This window comes from Cheilinus undulatus, linkage group 12 (assembly GCF_018320785.1).
Source record: "Cheilinus undulatus linkage group 12, ASM1832078v1, whole genome shotgun sequence".
In the NCBI taxonomy this organism is placed as follows: Eukaryota; Metazoa; Chordata; class Actinopteri; order Labriformes; family Labridae; genus Cheilinus; species Cheilinus undulatus.
Genome location: NC_054876.1, coordinates 13173043 through 13199447, shown reverse-complemented (window position 1 = coordinate 13199447; position 26405 = coordinate 13173043). Strand labels below are relative to the sequence as shown.

At 39.2% G+C, this 26405-nt stretch overlaps 1 protein-coding gene across 1 annotated transcript in view; it reads right to left on the bottom strand.

Moving 5' to 3' along the window:
* Window positions 1–18377: 18377 nt before the first annotated feature.
* The window catches only part of fgf11b (fibroblast growth factor 11b), an 81411-nt gene continuing 73383 nt past the window's right edge, over window positions 18378–26405 (bottom strand). Inside the window, exons 4-5 of the mRNA XM_041801626.1 lie at window positions 22085–22283; window positions 18378–18514 (exon numbers count right to left, since the gene is read on the bottom strand). Of these exons, the coding sequence (XP_041657560.1) occupies window positions 18378–18514; window positions 22085–22283 (336 nt within the window). The remainder of the gene's footprint in view (window positions 18515–22084; window positions 22284–26405) is intronic.

Below are 26405 nucleotides of genomic sequence, written 5' to 3'. Positions count from 1 at the left end.
TTTCACACAAGGCGCGAGTTTTCTGCATGTCAGCTGCATCTCCATGCTCTCAAAGCCCTGTCCTTCATTAGTTTTACCTCAGTAAACACCCCTAAAAGCTACTTGATTTAGTGTACAGTGGAAGTGTGTTGGGAACTTTTCAAAATAAAAGCATTCTGTACAAGTGAACAGAGTTTCTCTATAGAAATGCTAAACCGGGTTTTTACTTTGAAAAGCACAAACCAGAAAAGCATTCATACGGTGTTTATCTTTCCTGTGACATATTCTACCAGTGTGGAGACAGAAAGTTTCACTAATAATAGATCTTTAGAGAAAAATCCCGTATCGGTCGGGCTCTAGCCCTAACCTCTACCCCACCGAGCACCTTTGAGATGAACTGGAACAGAGACTGCTAGCTAGGCCTTCTTGTCTAACATCACCGTCTGGCCTCATAAATGCTCTACAGAATGAATAGGCACAAATTTTCACAAAAACACTCCAAAATCTTGTGGAAAGCCCTCCAAGAAGAGTGTAGGCTGTTACAGCTGCAAAAAGGGGGCTAACTTCATGGTAAAGTTAAGTGAATACAGTGTCATTATAGTCCCTGTTGGTGTATTGTCAGGCGGCTGAAAAACTTTTGTCCATATAATGCAGTAGGGCTTTGAAACCTGATCTACTGTTTGGATGAATAACTATGAATTACACAATCAACTAAAGATACAAGTGAGGATAAAGGTCAAAAGTTCTCATTTTGATTTTTACTATGTAACATCTTTTAGAGGGTGCTGCAAAACTCTTCCAAAAATTCATAAACTGATGGCTATCATCTCTTCTGAGGGTCTCTGTTGAGCTCCTTTTAGTCTTTTCATTGTGCTCCTATCAGACAGAGCAAACCAAGAGCTGTTGATGGAACCTTTCATAAATCTAGAAAGATTTATCTCTGTGGTTTTGAGAATGCTTATGCTCTTTCACAAGAGGGGACCCCCCTCTAGGGCTGATAACTGGTGTAGGCAGCATGACTAAAAAGCCCATCAGCACATATTAATTACACATGACACTGCTTCATGATGATCATGACGAATGGCTGCTTCCAGTACAGAGATAAGGATGTGTTTAGTTTAACATGGCTTAAAGACTGGAAGGGAAACTGCTTGCTGGATTTGTCGTACCTGAATTTAAAAGCCATGACTGTGCATTTGCCCCTTTTTCATCCCTTTCACTCTGTTGAACAATACAACTGGACAAATAGATGACAAAAGATAAGGCTTTTGTGAGTAAGACCTCTGCTGAAGGAGCTTCCATCATGAATTTTGAAAGACAGATTAGCAATTCATTAAACGCCCAATGACACTTTTGACCTGACATGGGCATTCACAAAATGGGCCAATCCTCAGCAGGCAGGCCAAAAACTAAATTTCACACCTTATGAGGTGGAGACTCGTTGGCCCGGCGACATGGTGACACCTACTCATTGCACCAAGTCCACCGTGGCAGAAAGAGCATCAAGCAACAGAATTAATGATGAGATCACTGAACCTACCTTCATTCTGACAGCTTATCAAGGAGAGCTTTATGACAACTTTGATGACACACTGGAGACACTGTTTTCTAACAATTTCATCACTATAATGGGAACTGGTGTTAACAGCCCTTCAGGCTACAGGATGATAGCAGGTAATGCATAGCAATGATGGTCCTGCAGGTAAATGTTAGTTGTCTCAACCTGGGTAACAGCGTTTCCCTCTTATCTACCTCTTTTTCTACATTGTTGGGAAGCATGGATACAGTCAAAGCTGGTTTTAAGAGCAATAGCGAGAAGCTATAGCCTTAAATTTGCCAGTGTTCTTGCTTGGTTCGATGGTCTTACTTCCAGAGTATGGAGGAAATCAGCCCATTTCTCACAGTTGGAAATATCAGGCTTGTTAAGCAAAAGGTTACACCAATAAGGCCACATGAGCTCAGTCTGGAGAATAGAAAGTCAAGGTATTCACCAACCTCAGTTCACGGAGGCCTTTGTTTATATCATTCAACCTGAAGGACGTATACTTCCTTATTCTCATCTATCAAGGTACATGTTTCTGAATGTGAAGGTCTGCATCTCAAGGCAAGGCATGTTGTGTTCTTTAGGAGAGATATCGCAATGGATGTATTAAGACAGACTTTCTGGGGCTATTAGTGAATGAACCAAGTATGCCACTCTTAAATGAGTTTTCTGGAGGGGTTCACAAAGTGCTTTGGACAATTCAGTACTGATTCTAACTGTTTAAGTGTGTGAATGAAAAAAGCTTTTCTAAGTTCCTTGACATTTTCAACAAAGAAGACAGGAACTTTTGATTAAAATTAAACACCAGAGCACTTAAGGGAAGCATGTTTTAGCCCTGATGATATGACAGGCACACAGATGTGATATTTTTATTGTAGAAGTTTACCGTCAAGATTCATAATCCATTTAGGTGGGTTATGTCTGACTTGCCCTGCCTATAAGCTATTAGTGACAAGCTAAAGTTAGCTGTGCCTTAACTTTTTAACGGACTGTCCTTAACGCTGGCTAGATAAGGATGTCGACATAAGATAGACGACGTAATCTATTTTGATTTTTTTTAAATATATATACTTTTTATTTTTTCAAGCTGACACCACTTTTGTCAGTTAGCCCAGTAGCCTCACAATGACTTCCCAAAAGCTTGAAAAAAACATCAGCATACAGGGAAAGTGTTGATTTGACACTGCTTATTGGAAGAAAACTAAGAGACCACCTATACTAGTAACAGTCATTGTTAAAGAACATTAGGATTTAGTCATATAGGCAGGTTGTAAAATTAAGAAGGCTATTTTCAACATAGACATACAGTACGTAGACACCTCATTGAAAAATAAAATTGTAAAATAAAAACATTGACTATCTATCTATCCATCTGTCTGTCTGTCTGAAATAATAACATAATTATGACTTATGACTAAGTTTGACCACAACTTGTTCCCGTAGTCCTCCAGTGTGGATGTTTACATGCCTGGGGGTGAAGAGGTGAGAGGTGGGTCCAAGCAGCAACCTCCGGTCCTGAAAAATGAAGCCAATGTGGAAGTGCAAAAAATTGCTATACTGCGAGTGTCCACTTGAGGCTGGCTGCAGGAACACTGGAAGTCCCATCTTGACACCTGTTAAACAGCTGGTTTTGACACTAGAAATAAACTGGTTTACAGCCTGGTTCAAAACACCAAACGTGTCTCATTAGCTAGTGTCTTACCATGCTCCCACTGTATGGGGGGTGAATTTTTTTGTACCACGATCGTTTGGATTATATTTAGGATGAAAGCTGATTGGTGCGTCTCATTTGATTGATCGATAGCTCGGCAGGCAGAGGCTACGTTTCTGTCAGCTGGAATGCTAGCTAGCAGGCTGACAGGAAGTTGCGCTTGTTGGGCGGGCCGTTAGGTTGATGCAAAGTTCGGTTGAGACATTGATTTCAATATGGAAGCCTCCACGGATTGGCTTCAAGAGCCGTTTGAGTCGCCTATTGTAAGCAGACGACTGACGTTACATGGGGTTTGCCCAATTCTTTCAACAGTCCATGGGTGGGTCAGACACAGCCAACAGTGAGGAGTGAGGAGACAGACCCAGGTCTGCTTAATGTTAATTTAGTTTTTAAAAAGCTGGCTGAATGTTAGTAAAGATAAAACCAAAATTGTGGGTAAATGCTGCTGGGATGACCTGTCTTTCCACCAAAGCACAACAAGTCTTAAGTACCACTTTCGGCAATGCATATCTTTGCTAATGTTAGCAAAGACGCTAACAACAACACTGGATCAAGCCATGGTCATACCACTCTCTTCAGCTGCTTCGGGACAGTTTTCTTCTTCAGCTGCTCAGATAAATACTGAAAAGTGCTCCAAAACTTTGAGCAAGTCCTGTTTGTTAATATCAATCCAGTGTAGAAATCTGCAGTGGAATTGGCAAAAGTGAAGTTAATTAGCGAACTTCAGGAGCTAAAGAGGAAAATATGGTGCGTCCAGGTAACCTCAGTAAATTAGACGACTGTATTCTATGTTATGATGTGTTCAGATGTCACATAGAAATGGGAAAATTTAGTTTTTGATGAGAAACTTCAATAAATACAGTATGAATATGTTTATATTTGAGGGATATACAATAGATGTGACAGCCTGAATCATAGCTTTTTAACTCAAGCAAAAAAAATTTCCTTTTTCTTCTTGTCTCAGTGCATTTTATTTTCGGTACTCACATGAATATGGATCATTGAGTCTAAAACGATTAATTAAAGTCAGTTTAACATGGTTGTTTGTGCTTTTTATTCTGAAAACTCCTCACATCATCTACCAGTATTGCCTTACATAATGGATATGACTTCAACTTTTCGTACATAGGCGAATTTTGTTTTGACAGACATAGTGGGAGTCAGATTTTCAAATGAACTAAATAAAATACATATTTTGGTCCAATTAACACATTATTGTTTAAGTATTTGTATTTCCTCTTGATTTTGACATTGAGATTAGCCCCTGCTGCTTACACTGTAGTCAGCAACAGGAAAGTGATTGAGATGATTGCTATGTTTTTGTTTGACACCAGTGTGTTGTGTCCTAATTGGTAAGAAAAATTTGCAAGAAACAGGTCCTTTTTTAAAATTGCAAGCAGGGAAAATTGCACTCTCTGAGAGCCTAAATTGAAAAGTTGACCTAAGCAGAAAAAAAAAAAAAAAAAAAAAATTGGGACTTGAATGATGTTGAAATGCATCATCTCTGCTAATGATGGCTGACAGGTGCACTTCTGTAAAAATGGGTCAACCCTTAGTTATTCCTGATGGAACTGTTTCAATATTGATAGTTTTTAGGTTGGATTTAATAGGTGTAGGGATGTAAAGAAAAAAATACCCTAAAAAAACCCAAATGTTTTCCTAATTTAATAGTCAACTGGGGCTGGATGGGAAGCTTTGGGGGCTTAATATGTCCCCTGGTCCACTGTCTGTGTATATTATGGCTATGATTTTCAACTTGTAGTCTAGACATTAAATGTGATAATTTGGGTAAAAAAATGTGTAAAAGGGAAGCAAAGGCAACACTTTGACAAAAATACACGCCCCCTCCTGGCAGGTCAAAAAGTCTTATTAAATGTGGATGTCCATCACGTTTTAAGCTACAGCTTTATGTTTTGTTTTTTCTGCATCTTGAGTAGATGACGTTCTGCGGAAGTGGGCGTGGTTAACAGAGAATGACGCATAACGGAGGAGTGTTGTTGGCGGGCTACGATATTCTCCCTCTAAATTGGTGGGAATATGGTTAAAAACGTGACTTTTTGGTTGGCAAAAAAGAAATGAGCGCACTGGAAGAAGAAGAGTAGAATTAAATACTCTGACTCCAAGTTGGGATGCAGTTAAATTATCTCTAGTGCGACGTTAGTTTAATTTAACGGTCGAAAGGGACTGACGGAGCTAGCTTAACTGAAGTTCAGCTTGTCCGTCCATGCAGCCTCTTTGGATTTGAAATGGATTTATATGGCCAGTGTTTCTCTTGAGAAGACTGCCAGAAATCTTCCTAAGGTAAGACACCATACTCTGCTTCTGAGTGATAAATTAAGGAATAAAGAGTGCTGGTTTTACTAGTGTTCAAAATACATGCCAGCTAGTTTCCGACTCCCTGTTTACAGTAAGATTACAGTTTGATTTAAGTGTATGGCTTGCAGACTAGAGGCAGGGCAGAGGTGATTGACTTTATGATAAATGCAGAAATGTTAGTATTTTTAAAAGAGAGACATTATTTTGTGACTGTTTAGTATAATGAGCATGATGCTGTCTAATTTTAAATTCCTGGACAGTTTTAGTCAACCCTGCTAAACCCCAGGGCCAAATTGTTGAACCACAACACAAACTTGGGGGGTATCCAGTAGTTTCAAAGTAAACGATACTAACAGAGCATGCAGAAAACTTGGTTTCACCCTTTGATTTTCATAATTGTTCTGTATCTATGGTCAAGTAAAGTAGTTATTTGGGGTTAAAAGCTGGTTTAAGTGATCATTTTCTGTCCCTGTTATCATTCAGCTGTGACAGATGTTCCTCACCTCCATCAGATGATGGTTTTGTTCCTTTTTCAAAAAATACATTGTTCTCTGTTTAATTTATTGCCCTATATTGTTAATATACCAGCCAGGCAATCTATATGAAATAATGGCTCTTTATAATGTATTAAGATTAGTTTTAAAGATTAAATTAGCAAAAAATAATAAAATCCTAAAATGAGTGAAAAATAATAAGTGAAAAATACTGCGTTTTTTTCCCCAAATATCAGTATATTAGTGTTAGATAACAGAAAACTTGATATTCATGTTGAATTATTGAAATCAAATTTATTAAATTTTAGAGTGTCTAATGGAGGTGAGAAAAATCAAGACATGATTGGCAAAACACATTTTGGAAGAACTGTTGAATTAAAAATCTGTACCTTCACACAATTGCTAGTTGAGACCTCAACCCACACAAATATCCTCTTCAAATACTGAAGTAAGTCAAAAGTACAAAGCCAGGTTTGGAACCTGTTAGAAAAGCCACATGTGGATCAAGAGCCATGCATTGAGTATCACTGATATAGAACATATGTTGTATTCCAATGTTATTGCTGCTTTTGGATAACCACTATTCATGTTATGGACAATTGAAGTCCCTGTAAAGTTATTATAGGTTTGCTGTATGACAGGCCACTGTGGTAGGAACCACCAGGCCAAATTCCAGTTATGAAAAACATCTCTTAAGTTTATAAAATTAAGCTTTAAAGTAAGGAAAAATGAGGCAGTTATATCTGCTCTAGGATGGCTTTGGCATGTCAGTTAAATGAGCCAAAGCCACACCCACTCAGGAGAAATACAATCTTTTCAAATTACAAAAAGAAATTAAAAAAGCTTCTGATCAGAGCTAAGCTGCATGGCCCTGTGCCAGAGCAGAGAGACAAAAGTTGGGGATTCAATGTACTGTTTTCTGGTACAAATCTCTGTTATGATACTTTTTATGACCATTGACCACTATGGCAGTGTTTCCCCTAGGTTTACAACTTTGCAGGGGGCGGTCACTGACACAAACACTTAAAGAAATCATGGTGTTCATGTGATTCTTTGCTATCTATCATGCATAAATGAATGACAGGGTTAGAAATGAACTTTTTTTGCCTGCCTGCCTCATGAGGAGTAACTTTAGGACTGTATCAGACCAACATTAAGTGTAAAGTTTACCTCTGCTGTCTAAAAGGCACATGCAAATGAGTCTGACATGTAATAGTTTTAACAAATAAATAACCAAAAAATTATCTAGGAAACCGGTTTATTGTAACATATAACATATTTTTAACAGGTAAGATTATGTATGTTGGTAAATGTTCTTTATGATGATTGATTGATTGTCCTCCAATGACTTTATCTACTCATTTTCTCTCTCTTCACTATTATTATCCACACACTGCATGTCTCCGTCTCCTCCTGATGTATGCCTGTGTGATCTTTTGTCAACACTCCTACGTTTATAAAGGTTGTAGGGGTTCTGTTGTAATCTGCATGTGGACGAATTTTATTTAAAAGCGTAAATAATGATCCTAAAAAACGCCAATAGCGTCAGGCGCTATGAGAAACATGCAGGCGAAGAATAAAAAGACAACAGGGATCGTCGTCCAGTTAATTGATCCCTGATGATTGAATGTTAAAATGGTCATCAGGTGACCGCTCAGTCTGTATAGGAACTGATTCCTTCCGATATTCACGGCACACCTGCCCCCACACACCTGTGAGGGACCATGAGTGTTTCTGCCAGCTGTGGTGAGAAGATCAAGAGGGAGTGGACATGAGCCCAACTGTCGCTGATTTTAACAACGTTTCCCACCGGTTTGTCAGTTTGCAGTGTTTTATACTGGGGGACTTTCCTGTATTACAAGTGTCAGACTTGTTGCGAGAATTTAATGAACTGTGCCAATTGCTGCAATATCACGCTGAAATCCAGCGCACGTTAACTATCTCAGATGTAAAACAAGCGGGGCATCGGTTCATACACAACTTTAGAGGATAAGTCAGTTGAACTGGAGGACTCTCTCTCATGATACTGAGTCAAAGCATCCCAGCAAAAATTAGACCCCAGCTCTGACATGGAGAGGAGGGGGCAGGGCTCTCTGGTCAGTGAGCATGTGGGTTTGTTTAGCTCTTGTCATGGAGCCAGAGGGAACGAGCAGAAAACCAGGACTCAGAAATTATATACATTCATGTAAACAAGAAAAATAACATAAGACTATTTAGTTTGTTTAACAAAGGGACCAGGTAGAGACCTGCTCTATTGGAAAGGTATCCTTAAATGACTTCTGTTTTGATCTGGCACTAAAATTGACTCCACATTCAAGGGGGATGGGGGGGTGCTGTTGGGGGGCAGGGTGCCCCCCTAATGGAATGTAGTGGGAAACGCTGGACTGATAGATTTGCAACCTTTTTCCAACATATCTAATTTTTTAAGATGCAAAGTTCATGAGGACTCATTCAGTACTTTAGTTTTGAAAATAATATCAGTAGTAAAACTTTTCTTTGTAAGATTTATTATTGGGCTTTTGCCTTTACTTTGATAGGACAGTGGAAAGTTGGAAACTGGAATGAGAGTGGGAAATGAAAGTGGGTAAGGAGCCACATGTCAGTCAGACTTATCCTTTTGCCACTGTCAGAATCAGTGTTATTGAAGTAAGTTTAAATACTAATACAGATGACTAAACAGAATCAAATGCCAATCAAGTGTGGAATACTGCAGGATTTTGGTATGTGATTATAGCAGCGACTACAGGACTGTAATCCTCTTGTCTAGTTTTTGTGAAAAACATGCACATTTCTTTTGACTCTGTAGAATACATTCTTTCAATAATGTGAAAATTAATTGAGATCTTCAAGTTGCTGGAATGAACATTTTTCATTGAGGCCATACACTTTGGTTAATTTATGCTGGAAATATTTAAGCTTCTCACTGGGGCAATCTCTCCAAATAACCAAGCCAGCTCAGCCAGTGTAGCGACGGCAGTAAAAACTTCCTGAAACCATCATTGTTAAACCTATTATTTAACCGACTTTAAATCTTCTCATAGAGACTTTTAAGGGCACTCTTTATTTGACTCTGTGAAATTGGGGATAAAGTTTGATTTATGTGCCCTTTAAAGGCAGACAGAGAAAATAAAAATCAGGGGCAGGTCAGCATCTCCTGTCACTTTCACATGTCACTTATTTCAAAAAAGCCCTCTGACTTGCTGTCTGTAAGCATCCATATCTCCATCCTAGCTCTAATAACCTTCAAAATACATTTCCTTATATGAATATGTGTTATACATAGTGTTTTATGCTCTGGGTTGTTCATTTATTAAAGTAAACAGCTCATTAGATGCCTGCAAGGACAAACCGTGAGGAGATAACCTTCAATGTCTTGATAAAATGGGTAGAGTGTTAGGGATACTTTAAAGGAATTGGGAAGAGAAGACAAAACATCAAAGGGCACTGCTTACAATCATACAAATATATGTTATTTTATTGAATAATATTTCAGAATAAGACATCTCCTTTCAATTCATGTAGGAGTTATTGTAGAAATGTACACAGATCTGATGGCAAACATGGAGAGAGGGTGAATTGAGGGCTTGTGTCTGTAGATACTGAGAGGGAGTCATCCCTAATGAGCCAAACAAGTGACAAATGCATGCTTCGCAAAAAAAAAAAAAAAAAATTCCCATGTCATTCAAGACAGTAAGCAGTTATTATTGCGGACCACTGGATGCCTATCTAGCCTGCGAATCCTGATTGTAGTTTGTCGTTGAATTCCTCTCTTCCTTGAGTGCAGGCTGGTAGTCTTCGTTGCATATTGCTGGTCTTTGTTTCTGTTTTCTGCTTCCCCAAATGGTCAAAAAAAGCTAGTGCGTTTGTTCAGCATGCTTTGGCTCTTTAAAGGAGTCCAACATTTGTCAACATCCCTGGTAACACTCGGGAGGCGCCTGAGGATTCAGGCCTTCTCTTTGAGGCTTATCAGTGCCAAGGCCCGTTTTTATTTATGGCTTTTTTATTTTTTTCCCCTTTTTTTATTGTCAGTTTTTTGGAAGACAAAAAGATTGGAAGTTCACAAGAGTAGGAGAGAGAGGTTGTGGGAACTTTCTGGAAGACTTGCGTGACCGTACCTCTGAGACCACCAAGGTCGCATTGCTGTGTATGGCAGGACAGATGTTGGCTTTAGGAGTTGTTTTCCTACTGTTTTCCCATGAATACATTGCATCTTTCACAAACACACGACTCAGTCGCACAGTGGGATTCAGTCTGGTTCAAGTTCACTCTGGGGACACATCAGTGTGGATACAACACTGCAGACCAAAGACAAAAATACAGCAAATAGGAAGAAATATTTAGGCTGCAACAACATTTTTTGTCCTTTTCTTGGGAGTTTGCATTAGAAAGAAAACATGACAAAGTAGAACAACCAAAGACACTGAAAAAATCTGCAACACTGAATACTGAAATACATCTCTGAAAAAAGAAAGAAAAACTGACATAGTACATCAGATATACACTATTGTATTACTGACAAACACATACATGTAAGCTGACAGCTCTCCTTATATTTAGGCCATCCAGACTGTTTTTTTTTGTCTGAGAGCATGTTGCTATGTGGAACAGAGATCAGGGCTGACATATTACATCCTTCACATTTTATTCATTCCTCAGAGAGGCTGCCTACTTTGACATGATACATAAATGCAGCTGCAGCAGCAGAAAAAAGTCTTTTAAAGGACAGTAAAAATACAAGGTGCGTGTACCCATTAAAAGAATACAGCAGTGTTTAAACTCAGTGTACCAATCAGGGCTTAACTTTTTAAGTATCTTGTTTTTCATGTTTAATACTTAGTAAGAAACAGTTTGGCACACATCCATTTTATTCTGTTATTGAAGACTGATTTATATTTTATTTTTGATGGGATGTGTGTGATTCACTGGCCACAAACATAACCAAAAATTTAGATCCACAATCTTGTTTCTTTCTTAGTGCAGAAGAGTGTAATTTATATATTTCAGCCCTGAACACTGTGGGTCACAATTAGAATCTCAAAGTGAAAAAATATAATTAAAAAAAAAGGAGAGCACAGTCACGTTTGAGGAGCGGGTGCTATTGGACATGTTTCAGACCCAGATTAGGAAGCCATTATGCATACCTTATCATCTCAGAGCAGCAACATTCAAACAACGTAATATCATCATAGATTCCAGGAAATTTGAAAGCAGTACACTGTCAATTTTGATGTGAAGAGATGAGAATAATATCTGAGCCGGGTAAAGCAGCTTTGAGTGTGACTGGAATAATGCTTACACATTGATGCTGTTATTTCTGTCTATCTCCTAATTAATAGTTTTAAACAACCAAGTTCTTCCATTAGAGGGAGCTAGTCATACACACATTTCCCTATAAAAGGACAGATTTCATGATATGGTATGCTTAATGTTCAGAACTGCTGTATTTGGGACCAAATCATAAGTAATAGTAATTTTACTATTATCTATGAAGTGGGATACGTTGAGCATCTGTGTGGGCCCAGATGTTGTCTGTAAAATTAGAGCATTTCTATTTAGGGTGGCTATTTACAAAGAGGAAAGTGAGATTTGAATTTATTTTGTTATTTACCACCTTGATTTAAAAAAATATACTGTCAACTGGGAAAAATAGAATTAAAGATGTGTAGCTGGGAGGTGCACCATATTCTAAACATTAATATAGCTAAAACTGTATTGTGCTGTTGCACTTACTTTTTTAAGTCACTTCTCATGTGAGCAGGGTTTGTTTAAAAAAAAGTCTCCCTGGATGTTGTCTGTACAGCATGATTAAGTCTTCAAATCTGCACTGCATTGCGTGAACAAAGGTGGTGATGATGTAGCCGCAGTTTAATATTCATTATTGCTTCTTACTACCGTAGACTCTGAAATCAGAGGGATCCCCTGGTTGTCATCTTCTCTTAAAAGCCTGCCATACTGCAGGATAACTTGCTTTATGTTTTAAACAATGACAACAGCTTGTAAAGTGCAACATAGTCTCTGATTACTTTTAGTGGGCTGAGTTTGGAGATGTTTGCTACCCGCACTATGTTCAGAAGACATCAACACACTGTTGGGGATCAGGAGAAAGTCCTTCTTTTCTTGTCTGTGTGAGTGTTGAGTATACAGGTAGAAATCAAAGAGCAACCCTCTGAGTTCATTATGAACAAATGGATTTGGCTGTCTCTGGCAGACCTTGGGGAAATTTTTGCACCCATCACAGGGTGGCTGTTCTCTCGTTTGCAGTTTATTGAGTCTATCGATCACTGTTTCAATCTCATGCCCTTTACTTTTTTCTCCTTGCCTCTGTGTCTTGTCTTACCTTACTCTTAATCATAGATGCACACACACAAACAAATAAACAGATCCTTTAAACACACTGTGAACACCTACACAGGAAACTGAGTTGAAAAGAAAGTTAATGGGCTGTATATACCGTAGGCTGTGGTTAAAGAGATGCTGTAGGAAAGGGATTATGACTTTAAATCTCCCATGCGTGGGCACACAAACTGCATCAGTGTTTTTTATTTTCCATGTTACAATCCTGCTGTTAGCTTTACAACATAAAAGTAGTCTCAAAGGAAAATCACAACACTTCCTGACTTCTTCAAACTACAATTACAAAGATCCTCTTAATACCTCATCTGCTTCTTGGTTAGCTTTTCCTGTTGAACTCAGATAACCTTTTTTAACTTGAACTTTAACATTCAGCACCAGAACTTGGCTCGCTTGATGACTGCATAATCAAAACCCTACTTTCTGCTGCTTTCACTGCACTTACTTGTCTCTGAGCCTCTCAGCATCTTTTACTTCACATTCAACATAAAAACACCCTTCTGTTAAGATCTGCCTAACTTACATTCTACTTAATTCTCCACTTCACATTCAACATCAAGCTACTTAACATTCTCTGTTCTTGCCTCCTGACGTGCCTTGTTACCATCGGACAACTTACAGTGACGTTCATCAGTATTACTCTGGTAAGGACTGCTGCCTTTTGGCAGTGAGGTCTGTGGAGGATTAAAATCTCTCTGTTAACATGGTAAAGGTTAACCTTGCAAAGCAGATGGATACACCCGTTTCCGTGTTTCTCACTGGCGAATCCATCTTGCAAAGCTCCCTTCTTAACTGTTTGGGTCTGGTTAGAAAGTGACAGGACCAATGAGCAACGAGGGGCAGTACTTTCTGGCGCAGCGGAGTCGTGACGTAAGCAAGCAGCAACAAGAGGCTGGTGCAATTGTGGCAGAAGACATTAGTGTGGATGCCAGTTTTATCAGAACTTGACGACATTTCTTCGAAGAACAAAGAACAGCAGTGAGTTGTTTTCTTTTCAAAAACAACAAAAGTCGTGTACTGACATGTCTACAGTCGCCATGGTTCACGTAATTCCTTGGTAATTGTGCACACGCACCTCGGTCACAGCTACGTCACGTGTTTTGTTGCTCTGATTGGCTCGTAAAGATGTGACAGACAAAACGTTCAGCCAATCACACTCCGAGTTTTTTCAACGCCTCTGCCCTTTTCCAAACGCTTAGTATTGAAGGTTTTCCAGATGGATGTGTGAAACACATCCATCTGGCGTGTCAGGTTAGGTAAAGGTCAGTTTGTAAGTTAAACTGAAGCCTAAGTTAAACTTACTTTTTATGCTCTTGTACAGCACAGGAAATATTTTTCCCATCTACTTAAATGATTAACAAACTATTAAGTGTTTTCTTGATAACTGATTGAATGTTCATGCAGAAATGCTCCAAATATTGCTAGTTGCAGTTCTGTGACAAATTTAACATTAGGAGCTATTTGTTAAGACTGTGTAAAACAGGCTTCTGATCAATTTTTAACAGGATTTTGACTAAAATGGATGTAGATTGTTTCTAACTAATTTTGGCAGTCACTGCTTTGCATCTCTAGTTGCTTTATGTGTATTTTTCAAAGATTTTTTGGGGGCTCTTACACCTTTATTGTTGGGGAGGACAGTTAAGAAAAGGGAAAAGAGAGTGGGGAATGATGTATGGTAAAGTACAGAGGGTCAGAGTTGAATCTGCATCGAAGGACTTTATCCTCTAAACAAAGAGCACATGACATGATAGCCATCCGGTACCCATCAGTGCTTCTCTTTTAAAGAATGGTCTTACAGTCATTTTTGTAATGTGAAGTGGCACCAAAACGCTCCCAGATGGGACCCACACAAGTTTAGGAACAGAGTCCTCCCCGACAGCTAAAATAGGCATAGCATTGTACACTACCTGCTGTGCTCACACTTTGATGTCATACAGTAGTTGGTAATGCTCAATGAGACATCCTACTTAGGCTGTGCCAAAATACACCAGGGAGAGGGAGCATTTGTAAGTCTGCAATCCAAAATGTGCTACAAGGACAAAATATCCAAATTTGAACTGAGTGATGCTCCCTCTGGAAAAGTGGAGAAAATTAAAGACTTGCCGAAAAAAAGCAAAACCCTCCCAACTAATTTCCTCCACAGACCCCCTGTCATAAATAGCGTGCAGTGCCTTACATGCCTCTTTGTCTTACATTAATTATCATATCCTCACACCGCATAAAACCCTGCCAAGAATTTTGCTTACTTTCCTGCAGAAATTCCTTATCAACATTCCTCAAGAATACACCTGCTAATCCTTCACTCTCCCTAAACAACTGCCTCCATGTGCTGACCTCTTTACAATTCAACACCCTATTTCAGACTTACTCTCACTGTCAATAGAGCACATTCTTAAAGCCTCTGTTTCACATTCTGTTACCCTCCTGCACATTATGTTGCCATTAAAATCACATACCATACCCCCACTTAAATCCACCTAAAGATTATCTGTGAGTTTAAACCTCTATAATCCTACTGTTTGCCTTTAGTATCTCCAAACATTGCTTATCCTGACATAGCCTCTGACATTTTTGTTGGTCATATCCATGCACATTCACTGTGACTGAGCATTGTGGTGACATTTTTTTCCCCTTGGTGGGTTACAAGAGCAGACAGCATCCAACAGCAGCAAGCATTGACATGACAACAACTAAAACCCTGCAGCTCCCGTGTAGTAGCCTTGATTTACCATCAGACCATTGCATATCTTCATGTAAATCATACCTCACTGCAAGGCACAGTGCACATTGGAACATAAGCTGTTAAAAACTCACTGGAATGGTTTATAATTTAGGACTTTTGGTTGGTCTTGGGCCCCTTCCCATCCTGCCTTTCTGAAATGGTGTAAGAGGCTATCAAAACACCTGACTGTCTCATAATAATGTATTGGAAAAAAAATTCAAAACAGCTTTTTAGATCATTAACACACACAGGGATTCATGGCAGTAGTTAATTTTGTGATGCGTTCAACTCCCACTTACAAGATAGCAGTGTTGTGATCTTAGCTAATAATGTTCTACTCCAAAGTGACAAGTGAACCAAAACAGACATTGAGCTTAGCCTGTAAGGAAACAGAAAGCTCCAGCAACACTTGTAGTGCAGAGAACAACGTTGTTGTCTAGACCAGTGGTTCTCAACCTTGGGGTTGGGACCCCCTTGGGGGTCGCAAGACACTGAGAGGCGGTCTCCAGATGCTCTACAAAAACTAAGAATATTTTTATAAATTACACTTGTTGCTACTTTACACCAATTTTGCCACATTTAACCCCTTTCATCATTTTTTCCCACCAATTTTTACACTTTTTTTTGCCATTTAACAATTATTTTTTGTCAATTTTCAACCCTTTCCACCACATGTTTTTTGCCTGTTCTTGCCCCTTAAGCCTAATGCTGCCTCTGTTGGTCCATTATTGCAACTGTTAACCCATTTTAACCACTTTTTACACCCAGTTTTTCCCATTTTAACTACATTTCACTATTCCGTATGCACATTTTTGCTAGTTTGACCAATTTCTGCTGATATCCCTATATTTTCCTTGCCAGTTAATCCTAACTGACCAGTTCATATAAACTTTTTATCCCATTTTACCAAGTTTTCCAACCACTTTTGCCAGTTCAAAGCCATTTCAGCCACTGTTCAACTCCCTTTTAAAACTATTTATGAAAATTTTACCACTTTAACCCACTGTTGCCAATTTTTTGTTTTTTTTTTTAAGCCATTTTTATTGAACTTTTGGTCTCCCAGTGTGGCTGGGTGTCAGAAAGGTCTCCCAGTTATCCCCCAGTATGGATGGCCTTGTCTTCACATGACTAGTCTTGATTGTGCATGGCTGTGTTCAACCACCCTCAGGGGTCCCTGGTTTCTAGCACCTTCATTTTGGGGGTCGTGAACTGAAAAGGTTGAGAACCACTGGTCTAAACTCCAATTGTTGCTGGAGCTTTCTGTTTCCTTCAAGACTTTATACTGCATATCCTCCATGCACCTGGGTGAGGTTATGCCATAAAAACCTCCTGTAGCTTAGCCTGTAAACATATATTTTCAGAGTATAATGTTATAAAATACCAATGAAACAGGCAGCACTATAAAGGATGAAATATATTGCCTAGCGTGCAATACAGCAATATCTTTCGCACTCCTGGTATTGTGATATGCAAATTCTTATGAATACACAGCCCTTATTCAGACTCTCCTACATCAATGGAAAAGGTGCACAAGGTGGAGTTTCCCCCAAGTATCACCTATTCACACACAGACATATCAAAGACACACGGTGGTGTCCTGTCTGAAGGACGAGCTAGAGGTTACGCACCGTATCGTTATCCATTCTCCTCTACAGGGGCACCTCATTCACACTCACAGGCTAACAGTGCATCTGTACCGTAGAAGTCATCCACACGCCGAGGGGTTAAAGCACAACCTCACAGCGACATTCACTCAGACGACTCCATTTTTGAGGGCGATTCTTCCAAGGTGATTTGATAAAGCTAGCGAGTGGATAAGCTGCCAGACGTCCTCAGAATAACAAGTGCTTCAGCTCAGAGGCTCCTCTGGCTTTGATGTTTGCCTTCAAACCTGGCTTTGTGCTGACAGCAGATGCTGAGTGAAGTACACACTACGGCTCCTTTTCCAGGTGACTGAGTTCAGATACACCCTGGGATTTAAAACACGACACAGTTGTTCATTTGTAGCCTCCAATGAGCTAGTGCAATATAATAAGTAGTGGCCTGATAGCGAGGAGAGAGGCTGGGAACACTGTTGCAATCGCTTTCTTCATTCATTCATTTTCTCTTTGTAGTAAGAATCATCCTCTGGCTTGTTGTTACTAATATTGCTCTATTCACAAGAGTCTATAGTTAAACTCTAGTTTTCATGTGCTATTACATGGCTCATCTTTCCAGGAAGAAAGTTTATTTTATCATATTTAATGTAATCTTATATTGTTTCATATTTCTCTTTTCTTTTAACACCAATGCAAGCAGAGTCTCTATTTTGAGCTTCATAAACCTTTTAAGGATTTCTGAAATCCTGCTGTTGTTATTAACACCGTTCTATAATTACAACTTCTGTCTTTTTTTTTTAAATTATCATCACCACCTTGCTATGTTTTTATACTCATCTTTGAGGTAACAATAGCATTATATAAACTCTTACAGAGCAAACATAAAGTGAATTCTACTTCTTGTAATTGAACTCCGGCTTCACACCAAAGAAAACAAAACAACACAAATGATAATTTCTTTAAGTATAATGCCATTAACTCCCCTGAAATGTTTTTTCATCCACACACTTTCTCGTACGCTCTCATCGCTCAGCTGACCTGACCTGACCCAGGATCCCAGCAGCTATCTTTCCCCTCTGAGCTGTTTCATCTCGCTTTGAGCTTTAGTTGACCTTGGTGATTAGCTTAGCTGCTCGGCAGATGGTGGGTGGAAAGCTGGCTGAGCCACACTGTCACCAACTTTGGGGCTCAAGAGCGGGCCCGCGGGGGGGGGGTAGGATTATGATGCCGAGTCAGCGCTGGGAATGAGTGAGTGGTGAATATACAGTAGAATAGATCAGACGGTGGGTAGGCATATTGTCAGTGGAACAAAGAGGCTTTAAGCATGACAGAGAAATGAAGGAGACTGTGTTTTAGAGAGTCACAGGGGACGAGAAAGAGACAAACAATGGGAGGGGGAGTTGGTAGTAGTTCTGGCTCTGACCCTGGTCCTCCTCTCTGTGGTGACAGGTGAGGGGGGGGGACTCTTCTCTTAGGCCTTCTTGGCTGCTGATGGACTGCTGATCCTTTTATATCTCAGCATCGTGTAGTGCACCTCTGGAAGAGTGCACCTCTGGATTATGGTGGCCAACGAGGGCCATTCCCTCAGCCACCCTCAGTGCATTATGGGCGACTGTGTCTCCAGTGTCCCTGCTGCCCTTTGTCCCACCCTCAGTCTCCTGTGCTATGAGGCATCAGCCTTGGGAGCTTCTTTCCGTCCATTTTTCAGGGACGGAGAATCTGATGTCTTCACTGTCTTCCGAGGAGGACTCACAGGCTCACTGGTGAGCTCATGTAGTGATGGCTCCTTATACATTGCAACTGTGTAACAGAAAATTGAAGATATAAATATGCAATAAAAACACCCCCCATCAGTATTTGTGCAAATTATGATTTTATGCTGAAGCTTCAAAATTATACTGAAGCCTAAAGCAGACAGTTCATTTGTTAAACATGCACTTAAGTTGACAATTAAACAGTTAAAAGGCTGTATTCTTTTTGTAAAGTTAAGATGATGAAATAGTTCAAACAATTAGTTGAGTAGTCCTGATGATATATATTTAGTAACTTACTGACACATTTTGGGGCTGCAAGGAATTCAGCAGCTAATAAGAGACTAGCTTCATTCTTAGAGCTTGCTTGTTTATGCATTTGGATTATTGTATATTGTTCACAGTTCACAAAGTCACCTGTTAACCATAACTACCATTTCACATGGTAGTAAAAGAAATGCCTCCAGTATTGATTAGGCCTTGGTTCAAACGATCGATTTAGATCAATTCTTTTTAAAAAAATCTGATATCAATCCATAAAATTCAAAGATCGATCTTTTAATGTATGCCTTTTCCCTCACCTGTCGGCTGCTCGCGCTACCAGTCTCAGACTTACATCACTCACGCAGCCTGAAAGTGGACCTGCACTCACTTCTGAAAGCGTTTGAACTCTGATTCAAGGTTTAAATCTCATGCCCAATCATCTAATTTTGGTTATCTAGGCGCGTTATCAATACGAGCTGAATATCTCTTCCTCAAACGGAAACCTCCACTGGTGCAGCGCGAGCAGCAGAGCTCTACAGGTGGAGAGTGCTTAAGCTGCTGCTGCTCCAAACCCGGTACACTCACACACACAATAGTGATCGTCTAAGATGCTACGTTTAAGAGGAGCAAACCCCGACTGATTTGTGAAACCCCTGTATGTGTCGCGCTGTACAGTGTGCTTTATTTTACAATCCCCTATTCCTTCATTTCACGCGCAAATCACACACTGCCCCACCATTACAGCAGGGAATGACGGAGCGCTTAGTCTAATATTTAAAAAGATATGAGTAACAAACTCACATCTCATGTAGATTTTCTATCAAGTTAGCATAATATAACATTTACAACAATGTACAATGTACATAATATGATAGATAATATGGTGCATGTTTCTTTTTATCAGTGCTGTGGGCTCTGTCTTTTCATTAAAGAGCATAGGTGTCTATGGTACACACCTCACAGACAGCAGACAGATTAAAATTAAAGCACTACACTGTATGCACTATATCTGAAAATGTGACTATTACTACTACCACCCTATAAGCTTCAGAGTAATTATACATCATGGACTTAATCAGATTTAGTTAAAAATAATTGATAAAATTTACTTATTTTTATTCATTTAACAAAAAGAATTTCAACTCGGACATGCAATAAGTAGTTAAGTTATCTCTGTAAAAACAAACATGGTGGGGCCTGGCAGCTCTGCTCCACTGAAGGAACCTCCAAACTTGACTGCATTTTGGATTTAAACACTACAAAGACAGAAGCAAACTGGACAAAAAAGACCATATCCAGGATGGGCCACATGGAGGTAAAATAGTGACGTAAATCCTTCTAGTTTAGGGTCATTTTTTAATGCAAACCCTGGAATTTTTAATTATATGCCTAGTTCGAACATTTTTTGTACTATTTCCAACTTCAGTTCTCTGAGAATCTCTTAAATATAGAAACAACATAGGATTTTTTACTAAAATATCTCTACCTGGATTGATATCGAATCGAATCAAATCAAATCGAGAATCGAATTGAATCAGAGCCTTGAGAATTGGAATCAAATCGATTCAGGAAATCAGTGGCAATACCCAGCCATAGTATTGATACATTGGCACCCTACTACAGAGTTATCCTAACTTTTCCACTGAGGGCCAAATATAGAACTATAAGGATGGTGGTGCCACTTTCATACGCCTCACCTTTCCTTAAGGATGTTAGAGTTGTCAGTTGTTTTAAGGATTTTTGGGAGGTCAATTGGAAGTCAGGGGGCCCTGGCTACCCACGGTGCTGCTGTTTGCTGCCATAATCCATCAAATTGTTATAAATCAAAATAACATTATTTTGGTCGCTAATATGTTCAATATTTGTTTAATGTGTTGTAATTCAGTCTCAATTTCAGTCACAGTGTTTGACTTCTCTCACATATACAAAAAAAAGATAATTGGGATTAAACAATCACTATCCCACATGCTGTGTCATGATTGTTTCGTCCATAGGATTTGTCATGTGGCAAATATTTTAGGGATTGTTTTAGTATTTTGGCTATGAACGTAGTTTCTTTAAATTCATTGTTATTCATTGTTATTAATGGTGTAAAGGTACGTGTATTCGTACTGTACCGATTTGGTACGGGCCTCTCAGTTCAGTACAGACGTGTACCGAATGAATATGTATGGAACGAAGCTCATACACAGACGGAAAACCAGAGAACAACTCACTGTCACACTGTCCTGGCAACCACACAACCACAGCAAATGCCAGCATTAACCTGAATATTCCCAGATAAAAGTGTCCTGTTTAGGAACAATGTGTTTCCCGGTGAAATACAACAGTGGACAAGGACAACAACAGTAGCACTGACATTATTCAGCAGGTGTGTGTTGCTGACAGCACGTTGTCCAGCGGATGTATCAAAGCATTTTAAAAGGCACCACTTAAACAAGAACATCACTGTAACGAGGAGGAACAACAAAAAGGCTCACTAGCTGGTTATAAATTTCCCATAATTTGAGATCTTTTTGTTATAACAATGGTGCTCTGGTTTTGTGAATCAAATTAATTCTAATCTTCAACTGTCAGCCTCGGAGGAGGAGGAGAGAGGACTCCATCATGTCTGCTGCGTCATAGGTAAAGTTATCCTCAGATTTCACACGGCTCTAAACTCCTTATCCACCAATTTGGACTGTGAAAAGTTCTCCCAAACTTTGTAGTAGGTCCCATTGGTTGAAAAAGTAATCCAGTGCTGAAGGATAGACGTTAATTAGCATAATTAACAAGCTAACGCACAGTTGTATGATGATGCATTCAAGTTGGCTGCGAAATTTTAGTGTTTAAAGTATGAGTGTAAATATGTCAATATATCAGTTAAAATAACCTAGTAATTCAAAATGTATTTATTTATCAATATTTTTATTCATTGAAAACCTTTTGGAAAGAGGCTGCAGCATTGTTAATTATTTAAATGTAAATTATTCAGCCTATTTATTTTAATATAATTTAATAAAAAAAAAAAAAAGCTGTTATTTATTAGCTTTAATTACCGCACCGAAAACGTACTAAACCGTGAATTCAAAACCGAGGTATGTAGTGAACTGAAATTTTTCTGTACCATTACACCCCTAATTGTTATTGTACATAATTATTATTGTTTTCATATGTAGCTTGTTTTTCCAAAGTGTTTAGAGTTTTTTAGTTTGATAACTGCTATGCAGATCTTGTAAAATCAATGATTAATCATGCTTGATTATCAAATTTAATTCTGAAACCAAATCATGATTATATTTTCACCTCAGATTTGTTATAGGTAGCAAAAATAATTTAGTTTGAATTGTGCTGGAGTGATACAAAGGACACAAACCTTCTATAACTTTAGGCAGGAAGTGCGCTGCTCCTTTATTCTTCTTTACCCGGTTGCCCTTCATGATCTGGCCGTCACGGTTGATACCGATGTACCAGGAGCGCCCGGACTGGGTCTGACGATAGAGCATGGATGAGTATGTAACGTAGTAGTTCTCAAACACACTCTCCTTGAACTTACACTCTGGAGTGAAGTTCTCCTGCAGGAAATACGGAAACAGGGAAGAGGTGGACTAAAATTAGCAAGAGAGGAAAAATATTGCACAATTGTCATGAGAAAAATAACATTTTTATACGTCTTTGAACATGAAGTTGTGGTTCATGTAATCAGACAGCTGAAAATAAAAATACATGGACACAACACTGAAGTACATTAATTAGGTGACTTTTTCCTGCGGGTAAAATTGCATTATGTTATATCTGGTCTTTGAACACATGAAAATCTTGTTCCTTTGGGACCTGCAAGACAAGAATGCATCATATGTAGAGGAATGGCATTAAAATCCATTCTAATCTTAACACTTTCCCAAAGGAAAAGAGCAAACAAGATCAAAGCAGTCAAACACTGACACCTATACAGATACAACAATAACATACTCAATCTATGTGTAAGATACAGTATAAATGACACCAGCATGCCTGGGTAACTGTTTCAGAGGCATACTAAGATCAGAATACCAACTATCCCAGCCTTTAGTGGACATTACTAGTGATAAAATGGAATTGGGACAAAAGGATATCTCAGCCTTAATATTCACATTATTTGAAGGGATTATGGCTGCAGTGAATTAAGTTGAGGAAGACCCATCAAATATTATTGTTTTTCTTGTAGGTATAAAAGACTATATCAACTGTGACATGAATTTTTGGTTGACTTTTTCGGCCGCCTTACTTCTTTGTTAATCCTGACATCTGTGGAGTTTGTTTCTAAAAATCTTGTTTTGCGTCCTTTTGACTGGCTGAAACTTTGCTGAAGGAAAGATAAACACACTCTTTAATGGGCTCCGCACTGTGAATCACTTTGTTGGAGGGAGCGGTAGCTGTGACAGGCATTAAGAACAACCATAAAAATATAGTTAAACTTCGAGCTTGTGGTGTATTCTGTTTTGTAGGGCATATAGAGGCGTCAGTATTAAATGGAGAATGTTTCATAACCAGTTAAAAGCTTCTCACGGTACATTTAAGCTACATTTAATACCAGGGATAGCCCAGTTTTACTCTTTTATAGATGTGCATTGCCAACTTTTGAGAGAAGCTTTGTTTGATCCCATATTTGAGCTCACCACTCAATATACTTAAATTTGAAGCACAGCAATAAGAGGTGCTGGCACAGTGATGCCTATCATTGGAGACAAGAGCCCAGCATGGGTCACAATGTGAGTTCGAGGCTTTACAAACTTAATAAACCTGTCTTTTTCTTTCTCAATGTGTGAAATAAGTTTATGTTTGATATTTAAATACTTGAATGACATAATCTGTAAAGTCCATTGGCAACAAAAAAAGACAAATTCCTTGGGCCCTTCTAGGCAGAAAAAGCAAGACGTTCAAGGTCTTCAATGATTACAGATACAATGTACCGTTTTTTTTTTTGTTGTTGTTGCATATTCACATAAATGCAGGCTCTTGATCTGGCTGCACAAAGTAAGATACATTTGAAGGAGAATATGACTGCTCTGTGAGTCTTTAAAACACCTGATCTGCAGTAATTAAAAGACCATGCTTTAGTTGAAAAGACTGGGAGCTTAATTGTTAGGTATTCACATTTTCTGTGAGGGCTACAGTATTGGAAAAAAAAAAAGAAAGATCTTCCATCTATCCATTATGAACAGCTTGTTCTGTCAGGAACTATCCCAGCTGTCATTGGATGTGATGCAGGGCACACCCTGGACTCGTCTCCATAGAGACAAACAATCGCCCCGGCTAATTTGATGAATGAATTCAACAGTTTAACTGCACATATCCCTAGTTTGGACTCCCTCTTGGCAACTTTTACCATGTGTTAGCGATGACACTAGCAAGTCAGTGATTTTCCCTGTCAAGCTCCATTCAATAACAGCAGACTTCAGAACCTCAGGATTGTTTTCTCCCAGTGTGTGTCAGAGAGAAGACAAGTTTAAACTCACTGGTTTTCAGATGGGCTGTGTTCGGGAGAGGTCCAGCTGTCTGTTCTTGAAGCTATCTGCTTGTCTGACTGTTTGACATGTCCACTTCTTCAAAGTTTTCATCCACTCCTGCCATGACTGTTTTGTTTATCTGCTACTCTCAGGTCAGCTGAAGAGCGTTTATGACATTGAATAAGCGAGGTAAAGGCAGGCAGCACCACTTACTGTTCAGAGTATCGCGACACAAGCTGTGCTGTATTGATTTAAATCCCCCTTTATTTGTATTGATTTTTTGCCGATTCAGGATATATTCTTACATCTGTAGCACACAGTGGTCATATCACTCTGTGATCTGGTGAAGGGCTACACTAATATTTTACAAGACTTTACTTGTAGGTTGATTGTTGAAGACAAAACACTGGCCAGATATTGTGCATTAAAAAACAGTTCATTCTTTTTTCTCTCTTTTCTTAACAATTTCTCTCCAGTCCCCTTGAAGGGAAGCAGCTCTTTAGTATAAGCTCCTCTCATGTCCTGTCAGTTTTCTGTGACTGATTTAATCTGAATAGACATTTCAAAATCAAATCAGGTAAACTTGGATCAAATCCAGCAGTATAGCCAGTCTGTAAATGATCTTGTTCTAGCTACACTTCCCCTCTGCCTGTGTCCTCAACATAAGGACTACTGACCCCTGCATAATGTTGACCGCTGATATTAACCAAAAGCGACAGATATACATCTCTCTTAGTCTCCATCAGGGTCTTGACAGGGTCCTTGCCCTGTCAGAGAGCACAGCCAATCTGCCGGATTGATTAAGTGAGCGCAGCAGGGCAGAAATGGCTGAGTGGAGAATTTCTCTCAGACTCAGGACGACATAAGAGGGCCGAAGGATCACAGCTTGGCATAGATGAACTTTAATAAAGAGCCAAAAGTAGATTGAGAAGGTATGAGAGACCTCCAGTTTCACACTTATCACAGATCATCACCTCTCTACTTCAGCAGAGAAGCTGAGAAGGCAATTCAGGACTCTGTGCCCTTTTCTTCTTCTACTCCTGTCTCACTGCTCCACCACAGTTTATGCCCTTTAACTGCTGACCATAAAAACAACAAGCCCCGACTCTTAACCCAACAAACTCTCCCACTACCATCCCCTCTACATTGCAGCTATTTTAAGACCCTCTGACAGGTTTGATATCTTCTGCTGTGCTAACACAAAGAGGATGGGATCGATAGATGATCTGCTTCATTCATTATTAATCAGGCCGGAGAGCAAGAGGGTTGGGAAGTGTGGGAGACAGGTAGGAGAGACAGAAAAGAGAGCCCAAGATCACTCAGAGAGGACAGAGAGGTTGCTGGGTAGAAATGAGATTAAGAAGAGTCCTGCTTCTTTGCATCTCTCCAAGGACCGCAGCATGAAAGCAGCACCGACGAGGGCTTTTGTCGCCAGCACCCCACGATCTGACTCTCATATCCCCTGGGAAAGAGAAGCCATCAGTCCAACAAAGTACCCTTCAGTTCAGCCTCTGCAATGACACCAGTGATAACCCCTCTCCCTAGTCATCCTATAATTACCCTTCATAATCAGTCCCATGAAAGTAGCCTAATGATAGAAGCCACATCTTCTGCATTTCATTCAAGAAGTCTCCAAAGGTCTGCACAAAAGAAATCACTGTGTGACAATGAAATAAATGTCCTGAAAATTCATACAGACAGGCATACAAACTGATTTTCATGATAGACTGGCATAATTGCTACTTTGTCAATCAAATATCTGCCCCTTTATGCATCTCAGTCACTGAATACACAACAGTCCAGGAACATCACAAATCCTAGCAATGAATTAGGACTGATAGACTGGGAAAATTTGACATTGTGATATCTTTTCTTTCTGACATTTACATTGTGCAATGAAAAAGCAGGATGTCATTCCATATGCAGCAAGTTTTTATAGGCTGGATAAGAACAAATAAGATTTGAATCACACAATTCCAATTTGATTATTTTAGACTTTATCTCATTAGAAGACCACCCCTGTATGAAAAAAATGCAGTACAATTTGTTTTAGTATGGTGATAATGATACAAAGAGTGATTGAGAAAATATTAAAGAAAATGTGTTCACTTTAGCTATTTGCAAATGGAAAATTTAAGAAAATTGTACATTCCTTGTTTTTGTATGTTTATCTCATTATATATAAGAAAGATATAGAACCATCATTTC